The sequence below is a fragment of the Lithobates pipiens genome, unplaced genomic scaffold, assembly GCF_037356315.1.
Source record: "Lithobates pipiens isolate NorthernLeopardFrog02 unplaced genomic scaffold, aLitPip1_a1.2 Scaffold_30, whole genome shotgun sequence".
Lineage (NCBI taxonomy): Eukaryota > Metazoa > Chordata > Amphibia > Anura > Ranidae > Lithobates > Lithobates pipiens.
In genome coordinates, this window is record NW_027507791.1 from 8,302,822 (window position 1) to 8,324,449 (window position 21,628).

Below are 21,628 nucleotides of genomic sequence, written 5' to 3' on the forward strand. Positions count from 1 at the left end.
ATGTCAATGGAGCAGTCTTATGAAAAAATCCTGCTGGCTCCTAAACATACGAGGAGGGACGGGGTGGGGCGCTATTGGCATTTTTTATACATCTGACCAGAGTTCAGCTTTAAATCCATTGGCTCCGCATATCAGCCTAACTAGCATTAAAAGTGTTACTAAACCCAGGACTCTGCATTCATTATATCTGGTTTCCCATAGTACACAGAACACAGAACATGCAAATTCAATTCTTTTAGTAAATATAAACTGTTAAATACCTTTTCTCAGCAGTATATAGCAGTCTTGTGACTCCTATCAGTGTCCTGGTTAAAGCTTGTAGGAAGAGTTGTCATTCTCTGCCAACTGTACTATCAGGATGCAGGACCCCTGACCCTCTGGACAGTGCTAATTGACCCTGTACTGATCACATGCACTCTCCCAAGAAAAAAAGAAAAAAACACCTTTGTAGCAATACACACAAAACTGAGCATGTGCAGAGAGCCTCCAAGGCTCTGTTCTATCAGGAGATATTGGGGAATCTGCAAGAAGGGGAGGATCAGAGAAGACAGGATCAAACAGCCTTTTTTTTTTTTTAAACACAATTCAGAGAATTAACCCCTTAGGTTCCACAGTGAGTATAACAAGCATGCTTTACTCCATATACAGACTGATTTTATTGTTGTGGGTTTAGTAGAACTTTAAAACCATCAGATCAGCATATCAGCCAAACTACTGGCATTTCCTTAAGAAGTCAGTGATATCAGCCTCCACATTCCTCCCTCTATAGGTTTATGGTTCTGATGGCTTCAGCAGTGCGGTAACGGGCGGGAGAGCGCACTGCGCCACTCTGTGTGTTTCCATACATAACATTCCTTCCATCCAGCAAACTTCACACCAAGACCAATCAATGACCCAGAGGACAAAACTTCACACCAAGACCAATCAATGACCCAGAGGACAAAACTTCACACCAAGACCAATCAATGACCCAGAGGACAAAACTTCACACCAAGACCAATCAATGATCAATGATAGAGGATGAACCCACCCCTGCCTCTGGTTCTCAATACATCCTATACCTATAGTGCCCCAATAATCAATTATACTGGATCAGAACCAGGAATACCACCCAGAACCCTCACCTGGGTCTGTGCACCTGGCAGTGCAGGGGTTAATCAGCTGTGTCGTATTCTTCCATCCCATTGGATGATGGTGTCAATGACACACCCAACAGATCCTGCCTATTAACCCCCTTCTTTCCCAGCCCTGGCCATCCCTTTAACTGGGTTATTACCTCCTGTAGGGTGGGGAGGCCTGCCCAATCATGTGGTCACGTGATCAGGAACCGGTCCTGGCGGCTCCTGATGGTTACTAGAGTCCGGGTGTGGTCCTTGACAGGTCAGTCAGTGAGCCGGGAGCGTGCACTGGCTATGGACACATTTGTGCGGCATGTGGGCGTTAAAGCTCACCCTATTTCAGAGTTGTGCCGAAAGCAAAAAAAAGTGCCGATAATGGCTGCCAAAAACCATCTGCGATTTCACCGCAAATTTGCCCCAAATTTGCATTCGATTTTGCATTCGATTCGCAATTTTACCAAGATTTTACCGCAATTTTGCCACGATTTAGCCCCAAATTTGCTACGATTTTGCCCCAAATTTGCTATGATTTTACCGCGATTTTGATGCTGTTTTACCTTGCTTATTGTGTGTTTTTCATAGGTCATGGGACTCAAAAAAAAAAACATCAAAATTGCAACACAGGTGCATTTTTGATGCATTCTTGCTGCGTTTTCAATGCAATGCAATAGGACGGAGTATTTTTGGTGCCAAAAAGGCACCAACAATGGAGCAAGCAGGATTTTTAACGCCGCTTTAAAAAAGGTGCCAATAATGGTCGACAATAAATTCATATTCACGTAAATTCATATTAGAACGTTAAATATAATACATTTATATATAATATATAAACTTTTTAAAAACCGTCAATTTTGGTTTCGGCCAAGTACATTCTGAATTTTCAGTTTTGGCACCAAAATTCTAATTTCGGTGCACCACTTGTGACAAGAGATTAAAATGGGTTCATTGGCGCGGCGCCAAAGTGCGTTCTGTTGTATTTGTGAACGGCGCACCTGATTTTTTACAGACATTGATGAGAGGCTCAGAGGATGAAATGTAGGCTACATTGACACTTCTGCATGAAGAGAACGTGTGCAAAATTGCGAGTTTTCCCAGTGCGCGTTCCTTTAGCATACAACCGGCGGTGTCGAAAACGCATGCTGCTTGCAGAACCGTGTCCTTTGGTTAAGCACAATTTTGCAAGTAAAAAAATAAAAAATAAAAACACACAAACAGGGTCTTCTGCATGTAAGGCAGCCCATTGAAATTAATAAGCTGCCCTATGCAGGATGGATGAGCAGGAACAACCCTAAAGCAGCATATAACCCAAAACCAAAACATGTAACATATTGCAGATTACCAATTATTAGATGTGATGGCTGCATTCGTTTTCTTTTTTAGGCTTTCTTCCATTTTCACTTGGTGATCTAGCCAGTAACCCACCTTCTGTATTAAAGTGCCTTCACACTGGATGAAGGAGCATAGGGGGCACCTTTAGAAAGCAGCATTGTCAGTCTGGGGGGGGGGGGGGATGTTAAATATATTTGCAGATTTAGATACACTAACCAACTGAAGCCAAACTCCAGCTATATCTTCTGTTTTTTTCTTTTGGGATAAAGGTTTCACATGAATAAAAGATCATTGCAAACACCCGTCAGTGGTAAATGGGTTGCCTCATTTCTGCGACTGATACGTCTGGAAGAGAGCTTGTTCTTCTGAAAAAGAACAGACTTGTTGGGTTGATCACCAGGTGAAAATAGAAGAAAGAAAGAAAATGAATGCAGCCATCACAAGTAAGGACTGGCAAACTGATAAAGGTTTGCTTTTGGGTTTAATACTGCTTTAAAGAAACATTTGTTACAGGGTGAGCGAGTGATGACCATTACACTTAAAATCCGCAGTTCTCAGATCTAGCTAACAAGAGCATGAGAGTATTGGTGGATTATGTAACATTTGGACTGGAGGGATACCCCCCCACCTGGAATTGGTGAGGGATCCCCCCCACCTGGAATTGGTGAGGAGGGCTCCCCCCCCATCTGGAATTGGTGAGGAGGGCTCCCCCCCCCCCCATCTGGAATTGGTGAGGGCTCCCCCCCCCATCTGGAATTGGTGAGGGCTCCCCCCCCCATCTGGAATTGGTGAGGGCTCCCCCCCCCATCTGGAATTGGTGAGGGCTCCCCCCCCCATCTGGAATTGGTGAGGGCTCCCCCCCCCCATCTGGAATTGGTGAGGGCTCCCCCCCCCCATCTGGAATTGGTGAGGGCTCCCCCCCCATCTGGAATTGGTGAGGGCTCCCCCCCCATCTGGAATTGGTGAGGGCTCCCCCCCCCATCTGGAATTGGTGAGGGCTCCCCCCCCCATCTGGAATTGGTGAGGGCTCCCCCCCTCCCCATCTGGAATTGGTGAGGGCTCCCCCCCTCCCCATCTGGAATTGGTGAGGGCTCCCCCCCTCCCCATCTGGAATTGGTGAGGGCTCCCCCCCTCCCCATCTGGAATTGGTGAGGGCTCCCCCCCTCCCCATCTGGAATTGGTGAGGGCTCCCCCCCTCCCCATCTGGAATTGGTGAGGGCTCCCCCCCATCTGGAATTGGTGAGGGCTCCCCCCCATCTGGAATTGGTGAGGGCTCCCCCCCATCTGGAATTGGTGAGGGCTCCCCCCCATCTGGAATTGGTGAGGGCTCCCCCCCATCTGGAATTGGTGAGGGCTCCCCCCCATCTGGAATTGGTGAGGGATCCCCCCCCCATCTGGAATTGGTGAGGGATCCCCCCCCCATCTGGAATTGGTGAGGGATCCCTCCCCCTCGCTGTCTCCATGAAGGGAAGATGGAGAAAGTGTCATGTGACCTGTAAGCACCTTGCACCGCGGCGGTCAGGTTATTGTTGGGATAATTTGCGCTCGGGATGACAGACAACACAGGGAGGGCAGAGAGTAAATATTTAATCCGTGCGCCTTTCATGGCTTTATCCTCTGTTTCCTGCGACATCCGATCCCGACCCGGCGCACGCAGACCCACCAGTGCAAACACTGCGAGAAACACGAGACAGCGTGGATGGGTTAACCTCTTCATCACCAATGGGGGGGGGGGGGGTGCTGACTCTTCCTATTTACTGAACCATGGCAAACTGCACAGGTCTTTGCATTATAGTTGTTGGTAGATCTAAAGGAGGTTGTACAATCAGATTGTTGAGTGTATAGATCTATTAAGAGCAGAGAAGAGAGGAGAGGGAGAGAAAGAAGAGCAGAGAAGAGAGGAGAGGGAGAGAAAGAGAAAGAAAAAACAAGAAAGAGAAAAGAAACAAGGAAGAGAAGGAGAAGAAGGAAAGGAAGAGAAAGAAAGAGAAAGAGAAAGAAGAAGGAGGAAAGAAAGAGAAAGAGAAAGAAGGAGGAAAGAAAGAGAAAGAGAAAGAAGGAGGAAAGGAAGAGAAAGGAAGAGAAAGAAGAAAGAAGAAAAGGAAGAAGGAAAGGAGGAGAAGGAAGGAGGAAAGGAGGAGAAGGAAGGAGGAAAGGAGGAGAAGGAAGGAGGAAAGGAGGAGAAGGAAAGGAAGAGAAGAACAAGGAAAGGAGCAAAGAAAGAAAGGAGGAAAGGAGCAAAGAAAGGAGGAAAGGAGAAAAGAAAGAAAGAGAAGAGAAGGAGCAAAGAAAGAAAGAAAGGAAGGGGAAAAAAAAAAAGAAGACCGAAAGAGAAAGAAAAAGAAGAACAAGGAAGGAAGAGAAATAGAAAGAAATGGAGAAAGAAGGAGAATGAAATGAAAAGATAAAGGAAGAGAGAAAGAGAAAAAGAAAAATTGACTGAAAAAGAAAGAACGAACGGGAGAAAGGAGAAAGTGAAAGAATAAAAAAAAGGAAGGAAGGAAGGAAGGAAGGAAGGAAGGAAGGAGAAAAGACAGAAAGAGAGACAAACAAGGAGGAGAAAGAGAAAGAAATGGAGAAAGAGGAGGAGAATGAAATGAAAAGATAAAGGAAGAGAGAAAGAAAAAGAAATGAAGCGAAAGAAAGAACGAGAGAAGGGAGAAAGTGAAAGAGAAAGAATAAAAAAAAAAAAAAAAAAAAAAAAAAAAAAGGAAAATAAGGAGAATGCGAGAAAGACAGAAAATGAGAAGGAAACAGTAAGCGAGAATGAATGAGTGAGAAAGTAGGAAAAGAGCAGAGATCAGAATACAATCAGATAGTAAGCCTTACACCGCTCTGGTTAGGAGATAATGAAGTACTTTGGGGACAGTCCAATGTTTCTGCTTTATATTACTCTAACGTAGACTGACTTTGAGTTCCTCCTGCATAATGGTGGGCAGGCAGCTTGTGTTTAGGAGATCTGATGTGTGTGGTGAGCTTAACCCACCACATCATACTGACCTCATCCAATAATAAACCCAACAGCAGTGACAAGCAGTGTCTTGGTGCCATCAGACAGCAGACACAATGAATTGCTGTGTACTGTACACAGATATTTATGATTGTATATATTTCTCACTCGGCTGTCACTGAGCGCTATGATCGGTTACATTATATCTGTTCTGCTTTTTTATTTTATTTACACAGGTCCTTTTTTTGAATTTATATTTGGTCTTCTCTGATCTCCCCCTGGGGGCCCCTAGTAGAGCGGTGTGGCCCCTGGGAGCCGTATGCGGAGCTCTTCCCGGTGTCGGGGTAGATCATGTAACACGGCTGGAAACCTGAATAAAAGGCCAGAGCGTCACCTGTGTATTAAATATTTACCTCCCCGTGTTATTAGGAGCCGAGCAAATTAACCGCCGGCCTCTCCGGATTTACCCGCCAGTCTGATCTTTTATCAAATGTAACCACTTCTAATGCGAATTCCCACAGGGCCACCCGGCTATGAAAAGGCCACGATTAACCCCAGCCTGCCCGCAACGCCGAGCGTCTCCTGAATACAGAGGGGCCCTTCCCGGAATCAGATTTCCGCTGAAATATGACAATCCAAAGGGCGATCGTTCTCGTCATCTGGGGATTGTGGATATAAAATGTATCTTTATTAATGAGCATCTTGTGTCAGGTATGGGACGGTGTTCACCAACTTGTGCATCACGGCTGTGTGTGCCAAGAAGCACACGTTGGCGCGTATTGTAAACGAGCTGCATCACATACTGCGCACTGGGCGTGCGCGGTTTAAAAAAAAAAAATTAAATAAATGGGTCATTCACATTTTTCCATCCGTTGTGATCAATAATAAACAGGCCAACCTAACAATGCACATCAATGCGTTCCATAACACGCGCTTAACGCATGCGCTGTCGCACCACAAAAGAACACAATATAAATGGGCCCGGATTAATAATGAAAAACAAATTTAGAAAATAAAATTCCAATATTTTAGGCTCCATTCACACTCGCAATTTTGTGTTGGCGATTTGGCCCCGTGTCACGCCTAGGCCAGCCCATTCACACCAAATAGGCTGCCCTATGCGGGCTTGTCACCTGCAAGAAGCTCCTGCTCCCTTTTTGGGCAACAAGCTTCATGACATTTTTACACACGTGTTTTACTGCGACTGCAGCGCCATTCTGACGCATACCAATCGCACCAAAATCAGGGTGCCATTTAGAATGAGTGGGACCTAAACACACATTTTGCACCCATTGCAAAAGGGTGGTGGCCACACACCACACATGCGTAATCAGGTGGTCGCTGTTTCTGTGCTCCTTCCCAGCTCAGAGGCCGAGCTGTCAAAGACAGCTCTAGGCCCGACTAACGATTGGTAACCAGCGGGATCGGCCCCCTGATCACGAGACTGCTGCGACAGCCGCACGTTTAGGCCCCATTCATTCCCAACTGTAGTGTCGCTTGAAGCTCGAAAAAGTACATGAGCTACATTCAAGCTTCAAGCGTTTTTGGCCCCAACAGACTTCAATGGGAACACTTGTAAAATTCGATTTTTTTTTTTTTAACACACGACTATACTTTTTCTCCAACTAGCTTTCCATTGGCTAAAAATAATTAAAGAAATGCTCAAAAAAAAAAAAAAAACACCACACGACTCGACCATTCTATTTCCCCTAGTAACTAACTCTTCATTGGCTAAAAATTAAAACAAATGCTCCAAAAAGAAATAAATAAAAAGCCTTTACAAATGCTAAAAGAAAAAACAAAAACAACATTCTGTTTTGCGTAGTAACTAGTATTAATGACCAGTCTGTTTCCCCCTAGTAACTCATTTTCTACTGGCTCAAAAAATATGAGAAACACTCAAACCAAAACCAAAAAATGCCTGTACAAATCCTAAAACATGACCATTCTGTTACCCCTAGTAACTAACTTTCCATTGGCTAAAAATAATTACAATATATATATATATATATATATATATATATATATATATATATATATATATATATATATATATATATATATTATATATTTATTTATTTATTTTTTAAACCCAAAAAACCCCACACCATTCTGTTTCCCCTAGTAACTCGTTTTCTACTGACAAAAAAAAACAAAACAAAAAAAAGAAACACTCAAAAAAAAAAAAAATTACCTGTACGAATCCTAAAACACGACCATTCTCTTGCCCCTAGTAACTAACTTTCCAGTGGCTAAAAATAAGAAGAAATGCTCAAAAAACGCAAAAAATACCTGTATAAATGCTAAAAAACAAAAAAACAAAAAAAAAAAACAAACCCCATAAAATTGACCGACGCTCAACTGTGAATGCAGCCTCAGGCCCCTTTCACAATGGTGAGACCAGAAAGTTGCAAAATTCTGTTGCCACAAATTTACTGCACTTTTGACGCGATTTCAGGGAATGCCTGTGTAAACTTGAAGTCTATGGACCTCAACTCGTATCAAAGTCGTATCAAAGTCGGACCAAAAGTAGTACAGTGATATGAATGGTTATCCTTGGGAACCATGGGGTAGGACTTGTCATGCGACTGATGTCCAAAGTTGCAGAAAAAGTCGCACAAGTGTGAAAGGGGCCTCAGGCTCCACCCACACCTATGTGGGTGTGATTGTGCATGTGCACTTTTGTGCATTTTCACGTCACATTCAGGGGAGCACATTTTTTTACATGAAGTGCTCTCTACATGTGAAAAAAAAAAAAAAAGTGAATGACCCCTTTTTTTTAAATCATGCCATGCCAAAAACACATAACCATGCGTTTTGGAAATGTTACCAAAGTTAACAATTAATGGCCTTGCAGCACACCTGTAAAAGGGACGCATTTCTATGTGTTCTGGGAACATGCGCTCTATTGTGCAAATGTGAAGCTACCCTAAGGCACAGCGATGTGTCGGTATGCATTTTGAAGAATTTTCATTCTTTTCAATAAAACACGCAATTGGGAAGGGGGGGGACGGGGGGATGTTTAGGGAATCCAGCAAGAACAGTTGGTTGGTTCAGGCCTACGCTGCGTTCCCACGTGTTGCGTAAATGGCGCCCCATTCATTTCAATGGGCTGTCCTACGCGTGAGAAATGCAGAAAAAAAAAAAAAAAAAAAAAAAAAGGAGCCCCTGACTCATTTAAAAAATGCATCACACTCAGCTACATGGCACCGCCGCACCATGCAGTTTTGTGCTCGCAACAGTGTGTGTGACACAATGCGGAGGGGGGGGGGGGGGGGGGAGTTCCATTAAGAATTTCTCTGTGTGTAACCAAAGGGTGCGATTTTGCGTGCATTCCCAACATGCAAAAGTCTGAACCTAGCCTTAACGTGCGTTCTTACTCTTTTGCAACTCAATTTGTAATGAATGTCAGCATGTGTCCTAATGTGCATCACAATGTGCTTATGTGCGTCTTGACGTGTGCGTTGAGATGTGTTTAAATTGCGTTTTTTGGATTTTTAATCTAAAACATTTTATTTCTAATGTAGGAACTCTGGTTTTTTAGTGGTTGACCTGCATTTCCACCATAACTGAAATCCGTTCAATCTAATTTGGTGCCGAGTGCAGGGACCCCCATAATTCACACCGCTTCACTGACAAAAAAAAAAGTTAATTTTTATATAGAGATATATAAATATATGCATTTTCGGGGTGCTTATTTTCCAACATGCACATGTGAAACTTGGACATGCAACTAAAAAAAAAAAAAAAAAAAAAAAAAAAAAAACTCAAACACACCGGGGGCTGCGTTTTTGGTGCGGCTTTGAAAAATACTTTAAAAAGGCATCAGGCCCCGCAGCGCAGTGGTGTGAACAGTCCCAAAAGGATTTTTTTTTTTTGCATTTTATTTAGCAAGGTAAAAAAATAAAAAATAAAAAAAAGGAAAAAAAACGCAGCAAAAACGAATCTGCGTGAAGGAGCCCTAATAACGGATTTGACCATCGCAGAGATTTGATTGGCTGCCGAGATTTGGAGTTTGCCGGTAATGGTCCTCCCAGTGACTGTGCCAGGAATACGATTGATTATTGTCTAATAGGATTCTATTTATTGAGCTATAATATGGCGCTAGTGAGGTCACATCCATGTGTTGCGTTTACAGGTAAGAATGTCGCCAGTTTATCCTGCATTGTGGTGTGTCAGCATTCAGAATGTGACGATAGATCTCCTGTGTGGGGGAACGATCAGTGTATATGTACAAGGCCCCATTTACCCTTATGCCCCATAGACACGGACGGACATTCCGACCACAAAATCCATCAGATTTTTTTTTCCCCGACGGATGTTGGCCCAAACTTGTCCAGCATATACACGGTCGCACAAAGTTGTCGGAATTTCCGATCGAGGTGACGTCAAACACGTACGTCGGGACTATAAACGCCCAATAGCTTTTATCTTCGTTTATTCTGAGCATGCGTGGCACTTTGTCCGTCGGAATGGTCTACACACGATCGGAATTTATATGATCGGATTTTTTTGTCAGAAAATTTTCGATCCAGCTCTCAAACTTGCGTTGGAAAACCTGATGGAAAAAGCCTGATGGAGCCCACACACGATTGGATTTTCCGACAACATGATACGATCGCACATTTTCCGTCTGAAAATCCGACCGTGTGTATGGGGCATTAGTGTAGCGGGAACATGCATTTTTGCGAGGGGGGGGGGCTCTTGCACTTTTTTCATATTCATGCGTATAAGGCCGACAAACGTGCAGAAGAAGCTCCTGCACTTTTTTTGCCCCCCCCCCCCCCCAAGAAACTGTGTCAACGTCAGGTACAGGAATGATAAAGTGGAAACAAAATGATTTAATGAAGGAGAATGATGACGGCCTCTGATCAGAGCGCCGCTGTCATGTCACCCGGAGGGAGGGGGGGGGGGGGTGACCTCATTACGGAATGAAAACAGATCATTGCTTAATCCTTATTATCTGCCGTCTTCCAATAATAATACATTGGACCCCCTTCATCTCTGCCCCCCCAACCTCCGCACCTACCCCTGTCCTAACACCCCCCCCCCAGCACCCAAAACTAAGAAAGAAGCCCAGCACCCCCTCTGCCCAGGCGGAGAGATTACTTCTGTGGAGTGATCATTTGGGGCAATCTGCCGTCCAGACGGGACCCTCCCAGGCCGGAGCGGGGAGGAGAGATCACTGGAGTGTGTAAAACAGATTAGAAAACGGGGAGAGGATTATTGACTGTAATGGAGGTCAATAGACACGGGACGCTGTTAACCCCCGCACTGCCAGGCCCTGCATTTCCCCCCCCCCGCCATTCACCCTGCGGATATACACCAGATGGGGCTCTCTAGGAAATGAAAAGAGGACATTTTATTACAGAAAACCAACAGAAGAGCCTCCGGTGTGACCAGGCAATAGATGTGAGCACCCAAATTCAGAGAACACACACACAAACACACCGGAGTCACAGATCAGGAGTACACACACACACACACACACACACACACACCGGAGTCACAGATCAGGAGTACACACACACACACACACACACACACACACACACCGGAGTCACAGATCAGGAGTACACACACACACACACACACACACACACACACACACACACACCGGAGTCACAGATCAGGAGTACACACACACACACACAGGAGTCACAGTTCAGGAGTACACACACACACACACAGGAGTCACAGTTCAGGAGTACACACACACACACAGGAGTCACAGTTCAGGAGTACACACACACACACACAGGAGTCACAGATCAGGAGTACACACACACACACACACACACACACACCGGAGTCACAGATCAGGAGTACACACACACACACACACACACACACACACGGGTCACAGATCAGGAGTACACACACACACGGGTCACAGATCAGGAGTACACACACACACGGGTCACAGATCAGGAGTACACACACACGGGTCACAGATCAGGAGTACACACACACACACGGGTCACAGATCAGGAGTACACACACACGGGTCACAGATCAGGAGTACACACACACACTGGTCACAGATCAGGAGTACACACACACACTGGTCACAGATCAGGAGTACACACACACACACACACACACAGGGGTTACAGATCAGAGTACACGCACAGACACACAGTCGGGTCACATTTTCTGAACACACAGCTTGAAATAAACATTGTATTTGGTAGAATGCAACTTCCATTTAATGTTCCTAAAAGGGGAAATAATAATTAGACCTCGGCATACAATCCTCTCCTAAAACATACATGACCCATAAAGAACGTTCAGCACGTGGCGGGAACAGAGTTTAGCCAATCAGGAGTCACCATAAACTGGAACACACGCAGTATTCTTCAATCCCGTCCTGCTCCGCTCAGAGGAATCATTTGTTGTAGAATTTGGGTAACAGATTTCAGACCTACGGAGAGGGACTATGGGTGGAAAATACACATTTCTTCTATTCCATCTACATAATGGCATCTCACCTTGTGCTACCACCAAGGACTACAAGTTCCAGCAGTTCTGCATGCCAACGGGGGGGGGGGTCTTGGTCACACTGATAAGTTCTTTATTTTTACTTTGAAAGAATTCAGCAGCATGAGCGAGACGCCATTCCTTGTGTTCAAAGCCTTAGCATGGGGGATTTCGCTGTTGGAGCCAGAATAGAGGAAACCAGGGATGCTCAACCATATTGACCAAACGTCAACTTTTAAACATGATATTCATTGAAGGACCATCACTGCTAGAAAGGTTTACCCCTCTATATACCCACAAGCCCCAATCATACCTTCAGAGCAGAACTTGCCCACATATCCAGTCGCCGTACAGTCGCAGGTGGGCTCGCTGTTCAACAAGAGACAAGCGCCTCCGTTCTCACAAGGGTTCTCCGTGCACAGACCCTCCTGATCCAGGCGGACGCCGTGACTTCCCAGCAGCTTCGGCTCCGAGTTTCCATATTTAAGATCAGATAAAAATCCAGAAAAGGTGGGAACGTCTTGGATGGAGCTGTAGGTCAAGGCATCGGAGCGGATATCCTCAGGAACGCCGCCCAAGAAAAGGTCGCTGACAATATTCATGTGCTGCCGCTGTGGCCGAACCTCCCCGGGTTTGACTTCCCCATCTAGAACCAGTGTGGTCCTCAATCTATTGCGGCTCACCCTCACGAAGTGCCAACCGCCGTCGTTGATCGCCTTGTCGCTCAGCACCGTGGTTTCGGCACAGTCAATGCTAAACTGCAGCTGGACCCGGCCGTCCGCCAGGGACAGGCAGAGAAAGTCGCAGATACCTCCGTCATCGAAGTAAAGGAGAAGGCCGGTGGAGACATTGGTCCTGAGCTGGAAGCTGAGTTCACTGTGGGTGCTGGCATCCCAACGCAAGTAGCGGGCCCACTGGTTGGGCAGGCCCATGAATTCAAGTCCCAGGCTGAGGCCCAAGATGGAGCCCAGGAGAAAACTTAAGCTGAAAGTGAAAGTGAGTGAGTGAAGGCCGGAGGAGGACATGGTGGTCTGCAGGAGAGAAGCGGAAACTGGAGGAGGAACTGCAGGGAAGAGAGAAGGAAGAAGAAGAGGAAAATCCAGGATCTCAGAGAAGAGAGCAGGAAGATGCTCTTGTTCGACCGCCCAGACCACGCTTCATAAGAACAGTGTTCTCTCACAGTCGTTCTAGATGTGCAGAAACCGTTCTGGGTCCTTCGAGGGTCTCTCTTACAGACTCACTTCTGAAAAAAGAAAAAGAAAACAAAAGACAAAGTATTAGTCCAACATTGGTCTACCAGGAAACCTTCACATGTATGAGGGGTGCAACCTATGGGATGCTATTTAACTCAGGTCTACAACATGAACCTCAAGAGTTTGGGGTTCCCTACATAATGTGACATGTGCTTCCAACATTTCTATCCAAAATGGGTGGAAGAAAAAGCTGCAGGTTTTATTATTGTGTGCTTCTGCCATCATCAATTTTAAAGGAGGAGAGCGCACATCTAATATGGTACGGTTTATTAACAATACTAATTAAAATTGCCCATCAATAGACTCACATTTAGCAGGACGTGTACAGGCATGTAAATGGTCTCAGCCCACCCTCCTGAAATGCCACCAAGATTTGAGTGGGAGCATTGGGTCTCCAAATAGTTGTCTGACTGCGAAGGATCCCAACTCAAGCAGAGCGCCGTGACTCAGGTCTGGCGCGCCCGATCCACTGCGCATAAGCCTGGCCAAGCCAACACCACACACCGTAGAGATGTCCCAGAACACGGAGGAGGCATAGTCCACATGGGCCGAATGTCGGACTGCTGGATCAATAGAACCTGGCTGACGTTTGGCTCGTGTGTACAGCAGCCGGTTGGACACAAGCTTTAGGAGGAGAGAGCATACGTCAAGGTGGCTATGACAACGCGCTTCACTTTCACCCTTTCAGGTGAGATGTTGACCAAAAAGTTTAGAGTCTGCTAAATTCACCACCGATTTGGCAAAACTACTTGTAAGACCCACAGATTGCTGCTGATCAAGCTTAGGCCAGGGCTTGACAAATTTGCTTTGAATCTAGGAGACAGCTAAAAAAGTTAGAAGCCAGTTCAAATCTTACACATTTAACATGTCCCAGAAGGAGAACGTATCCTTTAACCCTTTCACAGCCAGAGCCACTTTTTTGCACACGTTTTAAAATAAAGATTTTAGACCAGAAGATTATATAAAACATGATATATTTTCTGAAAGACACCGTAGAGAATAAAATAGTGGTAGTTCCAATTTTTTTAAAAACAAATTTTTAGGGCCACAAAAAACTCAATAAATTAACCAATTTTTGGTCAAATATAAAAGCTAAGGTTGCACCGAGAAAATAGAGACCCAACATGTCCATCCTTAGACAATGTCAGTACCTTATATTTTCCATAGGCTAGGTTTTAAAGCTCCCTTTAGGTCATCTGTTTAGCATTACGAAGGAGGTCTGGTGCTGAATTATTGCTCTTATTTCGGCATGCGAAATGTAACATGTGTATCGTAATCAACATTTTCAGACGTAGGTGCCCCGCCTCAGGTGTTTAGGTTTGTAAGTGCATATATATGGGGGGGGGCCTCAATCCTTTTTTGGTGGGGGGGGGATTCTTTGTGCTTAGGTGTAACAAATTTTTTACAATTAAAAACTTTTTTTTATTTTATTTTTTTACTTTGTTATTTTTATAGGAAAAAATGACTTTACAATCACAAACTTTATACTGTTATACTTACCTGCTCTGTTGCAGTGGATTTTCACAGAGCAGCCCGGAGCCTCCTCTTCTGTAATCCTGGCCCCTCCCTCCTGTTTAATACCCCCATAGCAAGCAGCTTGCTATAGGGGCACCCGAGCCAAGCTCCCCATGTCCATTCAGACACAGAGCCCTCCCCCTCTCTCTCCTGATTGGCTAGCTGACTTTAGCAGCGGCAGCCAATAGCACGGCTGTGTCTCATCCAATGAGGAGGGAGAATCTTAGACAGCTGAGACACTCTTAGACAATCGCTGGACGGAGAGGGTCCTCAGGTAAGTATTAGGGGGCTGCTGCACACAGAAGGCTTTTTATCTTAACGCACAGAATGCATCAAGATAAAAACATCCTCTGACTTACAAGCCCTTTTTTTCCCCATCACGTGGTGATTTTTTTTTTTTTTTTTTGGGACAGGTTCTCTTTAACGAGACATCCAGAATCTAAAACCAACTGCATATCTCCTCTGTGCTCCACTGAATATAATACACATCGCAGTGCATTACATTCTTTCCTGGCCTTAATGGCCGGGGAAACTCAACGGGGATCCGGAAATGACGTCACACATCACCTCTGGGTCAACAGAGGTAGAGGAGAGTGGACATGTGACTGCTCTCCTCCAAGCCCCCCCCCCCCACATCTCTACCCAGACCCCCCTGCTATGCAGGTCTCTGGTCCGCTGATGGGGAAGCAGAGCCCGGGATCAATAGCAGGGTCTGTGCAGCATTCAGGTGGCAGCCCAGGTGCCAGGTTGAACCTTCTGGTCACAATGGTGACCTGTTGCTTGGGGTTTGTCAAGCCCTTGCTATATTTCTTAGAAAGCTTCAGAGACTCCCTTGTATACCTGTTGCAAATAGTTTTAATCAATGGTAAATTTAGCAAACGCTAAACTTTTTTGGTCAACACCTCACCTCCGGAACGCGTTGTCCTAGCCACCTTGACGTATGGTCTCTCCTCCTAACCCTCTGTTGTGGGACATCTCTACGGTGCACAGCGCCAGCAGGGCGCCTCTGCAGTGGATTGGGCATGCCAGGGCTGAGTCACGACAGTCTGCTTGAGTTACTGACATGTTTAAGTTTTGACATGTTGGGCATCCATTTACTCGGTGCAACCTCAGCTTTTATATTTTAAACAAAAATTGTGTAATTCATTGCGTTTTCATGCACCTAACATTAACTTTAAAATGTGGGGTTTTGGTTTTGTTTCCTAGACCTCTGCGGTAATAATGTGTGACATAAAAAATTGGAACTATCACCATTTTATTCTCTAAGGGTGTATGCCTTCAGAAAATATATATTGTTTGTGTGTTTTATGTAATCTTCAGGCCAGGCTTTTTTAAACATGCACAAAAAAATGGCTGTGGCAGGGTTAAAGGATAAGTTCCCTTTCATGAACATGTTAATAGCCATAAGATTTAGTTAAAAAAAAAAAAATGGCTTCTAACATTTTTTAGCTAGCTTCTAGGATTCAAAGCAAATTTGTCCTGAGCTAAGCTTGATCATTGGCAGTCTGTGGGTCTTACAAGTAGTTTTGCCAAATTGGTGGTGAATTTAGCAAACATGTTTTTTGGTCAACACCTCGGCTCCGAAACACAGCGTCATAGCCACCTTACTGTGTTCTGACAGAGGGACGACCCCCCCGCCAGAACACTCCAATCGGCGCTCTCCGCCATTGGCTAAGAACACTGATTGGGAGCTGATCGGCAAACTTTTTTTGGTGATGCCCCATTGATAGAAGCTGGCCGAATGGTCAGCTTGTGTCTAACCAAATGCCGTACGCACGAGCCAAATGTTGATCGGTTTCTATGGAAGTGGCTGATGTCACCCGACATTCAGCCCGTGTGGACTACGCTTTACCCTCCATGTTGTGGGACATCTCTATGGTGTGTGGTGCTGGCTGGACCAGGCACATGTGCAGTGGATCGGGCACGCCGGTCAGGGTCAGGACGGCCTGCTTGAGTTGGGTTCCTTAGCCGTTAGCCAACTATTTGTTAGTTATGACTTTAGGTGATCCTTGAAAACAAAATTTATTCAGGGAAGCCTGGCCCACCTCCACCTGAAAATCTGTACTTCAGTCGCCTCTCGCAGCTTTTGTATCACCTCCCCCTCTCCCTTTAGATTGTAAGCTCCATGAACAAGGCCATCCTATTCCTTCTATACTGAACTGTGTTGTAATCATGCTGTCCAAGTATATTGTAAAGCGCAAACCGTTGGCGCTATACAAATCCTATATGATAATATGATTATTATTGACTGTGGTGGGGACATTAGAGTGCAAGTTCCTCTGATGCATAGGACCGATGTGAATGGCTCAGCGTTCCTGGTACAACACTGAAGATGGCATTGCCATATAAATAAATGAACAGCAAACAAAGTAATACAAGCACATTATGGGATTAAATTGTGCATATCAGAGTATGAAAACATATGTAAATGCTGCAGGTTACGAGGCCTCCATACACCGCAACACCTGGACAATAAATAAATCATACTCTGCACCATCGTCCCGGCATATGGTATCAGGTGACACTCTCTGAATACAGGAACCAAAACCAACAGAGTCTAAAACCAACAGGCTATTGTCTGCTCAGCACCAGCTAATATGTGCACAAGCCTAAAATGATTAAAAAAAAAAAAAAATAAAAAAAAAAAAAAAAGCTAATGTAGCAGATGACATTTTGGACAAAGTGTCATTCGATTGTAAATTTCGTTTTTTGTCTCAGAACAGTAATGGGGTTCTGAAGGTTAATTATGTAGGTAATAACTTTGACATCAGTTTGGCTTGGCTGTGTTAGAGTTCTGCTTGGTCATGTGTACAGTGAGGTGCACATGACAGGCCAGAACATGGCCTGGTTGGACGTTTTAGGTATCAGCTTCCTCGGAGCCAATCAGTGGGTGTGCTGGGCCTGACTGAGGAGTCTGGGAAAGGGTACTTAAGACGTTGGAGGTCACGTTTTACTGGTGGTTCGTTCGTGAGGCCCTAGCGGTCTGTTCCCATTTCCCGGACCGGGGTAGCCCAGCGAGGGGTCCTGGTCACAAAGCGTTCGACACTCCGCAACATGCTTCTGTTGGTTAACCCAATAGACCCGCCTGGTCTGGGGTGAGGATCCGTCTGTTCCCGAGTCTCGGAACCGGCTGGTCTGAGGAGCAGTAACTGAGGGAGGATTCAAGGTGTCCAGGTGTGCTCTCGGCTTGGAGGGGCACTACAGCTCGTGAAAGTGACCGGGGGAGGACTCTTCGGAGGAGGGCCAACAAGCAGGCATCCTGTGAAGTGCCTGGGTACCGAGTTGGGAAGGACATTGATGAATCCATGCCTTTTCCAGTACTCTCAAGGAGACAGAGGACATTCCAGGTACTGAGGAAAAAGGTTCCTGTTCACTTTCAGTTACAACTTGTTCAAGGTCAGAGATTTTACAAGTTCCGAATCAAAGTGCTGACTGCCATAATCTCTAGCTAGAGATTTGTTCAGCCTTGAAGTGCCCAGCTGCGAGTGACTACTCTCTGGGTGGTACTAGAGACTTTATTATGTCTGTAGTTCAAGGTGCCCGAGTTCTTCACCCGTGCCCTCTGTTCCTATACGAGATGTTATTGGATGTTACCCCTGCAAAATAAAACCTTTCAAAAAGGACTTTATTGGTGTCAGCGTCCAAAGTTGTTGGGTATCAACTCTGGGAACCCCTAGACGTGGAAGAGCAAGCCAAGCGGAGGTAACCAGTAAGCCCAAAAAAGTTAAGGTCGCCCTGCAAAGGGTTATGGCTGCTACACAAACATCTTGCATCTTAACAATTCTTAGATTTGATGGCGGCATTAGTTTTATTTTTTAGGCTTCCTTACTTTTATTTTCGACTTGAGATCCAGCTCAATTCACACTTGTACCACTTCAAAGCTGTGCCAACTTTGGAGTGCAACTTGGATTCGACTTTGGCATTGATCAGTGATAATGGACAACTGGTGCATTGTATAACATTCAAGTACGAATGTCGTGCAACTTTTGAGGGTTGAAGAAGTTGTAAACCCCGCTTGGTGACTTATACCTAAAGGTAAGCCTATACTAAGGCTTGCCTGTAAGAAAAATGAATATCTCCTAAACCTGTACAGTTTAGGAGACGCTCACCCTGCATGCAGCTACTGAGGTCAGCAGGGCATGCGCTCTGATGGACCGGCTTACAATGCCGTATCTTCAGAGTTTCTTGCCGGAATGCGCACATGTGCTGGAGTGACATCATTGCGGAAGAAAGGACAATAGAAGATGTCAGCCCTCTCAGCGTTGACCGGGCTCTGCTGGAAGGGCTTTGTTCTAAAGTAAGTATTTCAGAATGTGCTAGTATGCATTATGCCTTGGTCTTGCAGGTTTTGTTTTTTTCTTTCCCACGGTTTACAACCGCTTTAACATTGAAGTCTATGGCCCGCAAGTTGCATGAAAGTCAGACCAAAGTAGCGTGGCCACCTGACGTCAGTTTGGCGCCAGTGTTAACTGTGACGTCAAGTTTCCATTCAGTTTTAGGCTTCATTCACACCTGAGCGTAGCTTTTCAAGCGTTTTTTGCGGCTTTTTTTGTGGCGTTTTTACCGCGATTCGCTACGTTTTTTACCGCGATTTGCCACGATTTTGTGCAGGGCAAAAGGTCACCAATGTTAAAAGAAGAAAAACGCCCAAATCTGCTCAATTCGAGCGACAAAAAAGGGTCCGGAACTTGTTTGAGCTTCAGGCGTTCGGCTTCAGGTGACATGTAGTGGAGATGTGAACCATCTCCATTGAGAATAATAGAATTTTTCCCCTCTAGCGTTTTGTAGCTTCAGGCTTCAAGCTACAAAACGCTCAGGTGTGAATGGGGTCTTAGTCACATTTCAGTTGACTAAAATGGTGTTCATTTCAATGCCGAAAATAATTTTTGTCAACTAAATTAACACTGTTTGGCACATGCAAACTACAGGAAGAGCATATCAAAGTCGTCACACTTCTTTGTGACTGATGGAAAAGTGTGACAGCTTAGAAATGCATTTCTGTATTGCACATGTGCCAAATTGACCTCAGGCGGCCTCACTTCCAGGTGAGTATCGGCTTTAGAATTCCCCCACAGACGTGTGATAGCAGCTTCCTGCCCACACAACAGGAGGTCATGCCCATGCCGGTAGCCATGGCTGGGGGTTGTGGAAATCGCTCTGCCACTCTCGACTGTTGATACGTTCTATCCATGGCACGTGTGTGAGCGCAATTCCTATTCAAATAAATGTTCCACTAGTTTTTATGGTACACCATGGGTTTGCATATTGTTTCTTTATTCTTTTACAGTTTGGGGGAAGGCCCTTTTCTGTTCCAGCATGAGCGTGCCCCTGTGTACAAAGCTCTAGCTCCATAAAAGACATGGTTTGACCAGTTCGGACCAGCGCCATAACTATATGGTTTGACCATTTCGGTCCAGTGCTATAAAGACATGGTTTGACCAGTTTGGGGTGGAGGAACAAAGACCTCAACCCTACTCAACACCTCTGGATCTTCCTATACAACATCAGTACCTGACCTCAAAAAAGGGTACAAATTCCAACAGACACTCTAAAAATCTTGTGGGAAACACTTCCAGAAGAGTGGAAGCAGTTTTAACCACAAAGGGGGGTCAAACGCCATATTAATGGCCACGGTTTTAGAATGGAATATTCAACAAGATCATATTGGGTGTAGTGTCCACAGATGCTTGGCCATATAGTATATTTTGCAATGCTGTCATGTCTGGGTTTTGTACTTATATCTAGGTTTTTGTTACTCTTCTTTGAGAAACGGTTTCAGCAAGAGGTCCTCTTCTGGTTTCAAATTTAGAATAGAAGACAGACTGGTATGTTCTGGAATTGGGAGATGGGCTCCTGTAGTAACTTGGCAGTGATCACATACCATAACACAACTAGCATAACCAATATTCATCCCACACACAAAAATATGGAGGCTTAATACACAAAATGTAGGTGCCGATTTGGACACTCCAAGACCCAGTTGCAGATCCCCAGGTGGACCTGTGAATATCAATTTCCGAGCTAGATGGCAACTCTCGCCATAGGCTTGGCTGTGCTGTGAGACCCTCGTCAGTGGCAGTCAATTAAAGTTGAAAAAAAAAAAATCAATATGAATAGCAGCATACAAGCCGGAGGTCCCCAGACAGACATCATGACACGGAGCGTCGAGCTTCACAAGTCGAACAATCAACGTCAGGCAGCAAACAATTAACCCCCCCCCCAGACTTCCAATCCTGACAAGAGAATTCCAAGGGAAAGTTATTCATCTCTGAATCCAGAATTGTTCCCTCCAATGGCTTCTGACTCAACCAGCTGAGCCTCATCCACACAACCACATGCAAAGAACAGTCACCCAAACCAGCCAAAGCGATCAGATTTGTACAAGATACAATATTCCTAACCTTCCTCTGTACAGACGAAGAACAACCTGACTTTGTACCGGCAATCGCATTCTCTCATTATTTAAAAGCGATCACCAAAGTAAAATGTAAAAATTTCATAGAAGCTTTAATACAATAAAAAGTTATACATTTTTCCAGCGTTTATAAACCTACAGCTTTCATTGAACACATACCTGGTTCTGGCATGATGCGTGCTCAGATACTTCCTGTTATAAAGGTGACAACACTCTGTCCCTGTCTCCCAATTGCGTTACCGTGTGGTCACTCTAATTTGTACACCAGAAAGACACAACAACCATGCAGAAACACATAGCAAAAGGTATGGTCCACCATCACCATACAGAAGCTGATCCAGATCAACCATGTGCAACCGACACTGCATGTACAGCCATGGCCAAACGTTTTGAGAATGACACAAATATAAAATTTAAAAGGCTGCTGCTTCAGTGTTTTTAGATCTTTTTGTCAGATGTTACTGTGTTATGCTGAAGTATAATTACGAGCATTTCATAAGTGTCAAAGGCTTTTATTGACAACTACATTAATTTTGTGCAGAGTCGATATCTGCAGCGTTGACCCTTC

At 45.0% G+C, this 21,628-nt stretch overlaps 1 protein-coding gene across 1 annotated transcript in view; it reads right to left on the bottom strand.

Moving 5' to 3' along the window:
• Window positions 1-21,628, bottom strand: part of LOC143943401 (neurexin-3-like) — a 53,989-nt gene that overhangs the window by 7,886 nt on the left and 24,475 nt on the right. Inside the window, exon 2 of the mRNA XM_077465130.1 lies at window positions 12,191-13,120. Coding sequence (XP_077321256.1) covers window positions 12,191-12,902 — 712 coding nt within the window. The 5' untranslated portion in view covers window positions 12,903-13,120. The remainder of the gene's footprint in view (window positions 1-12,190; window positions 13,121-21,628) is intronic.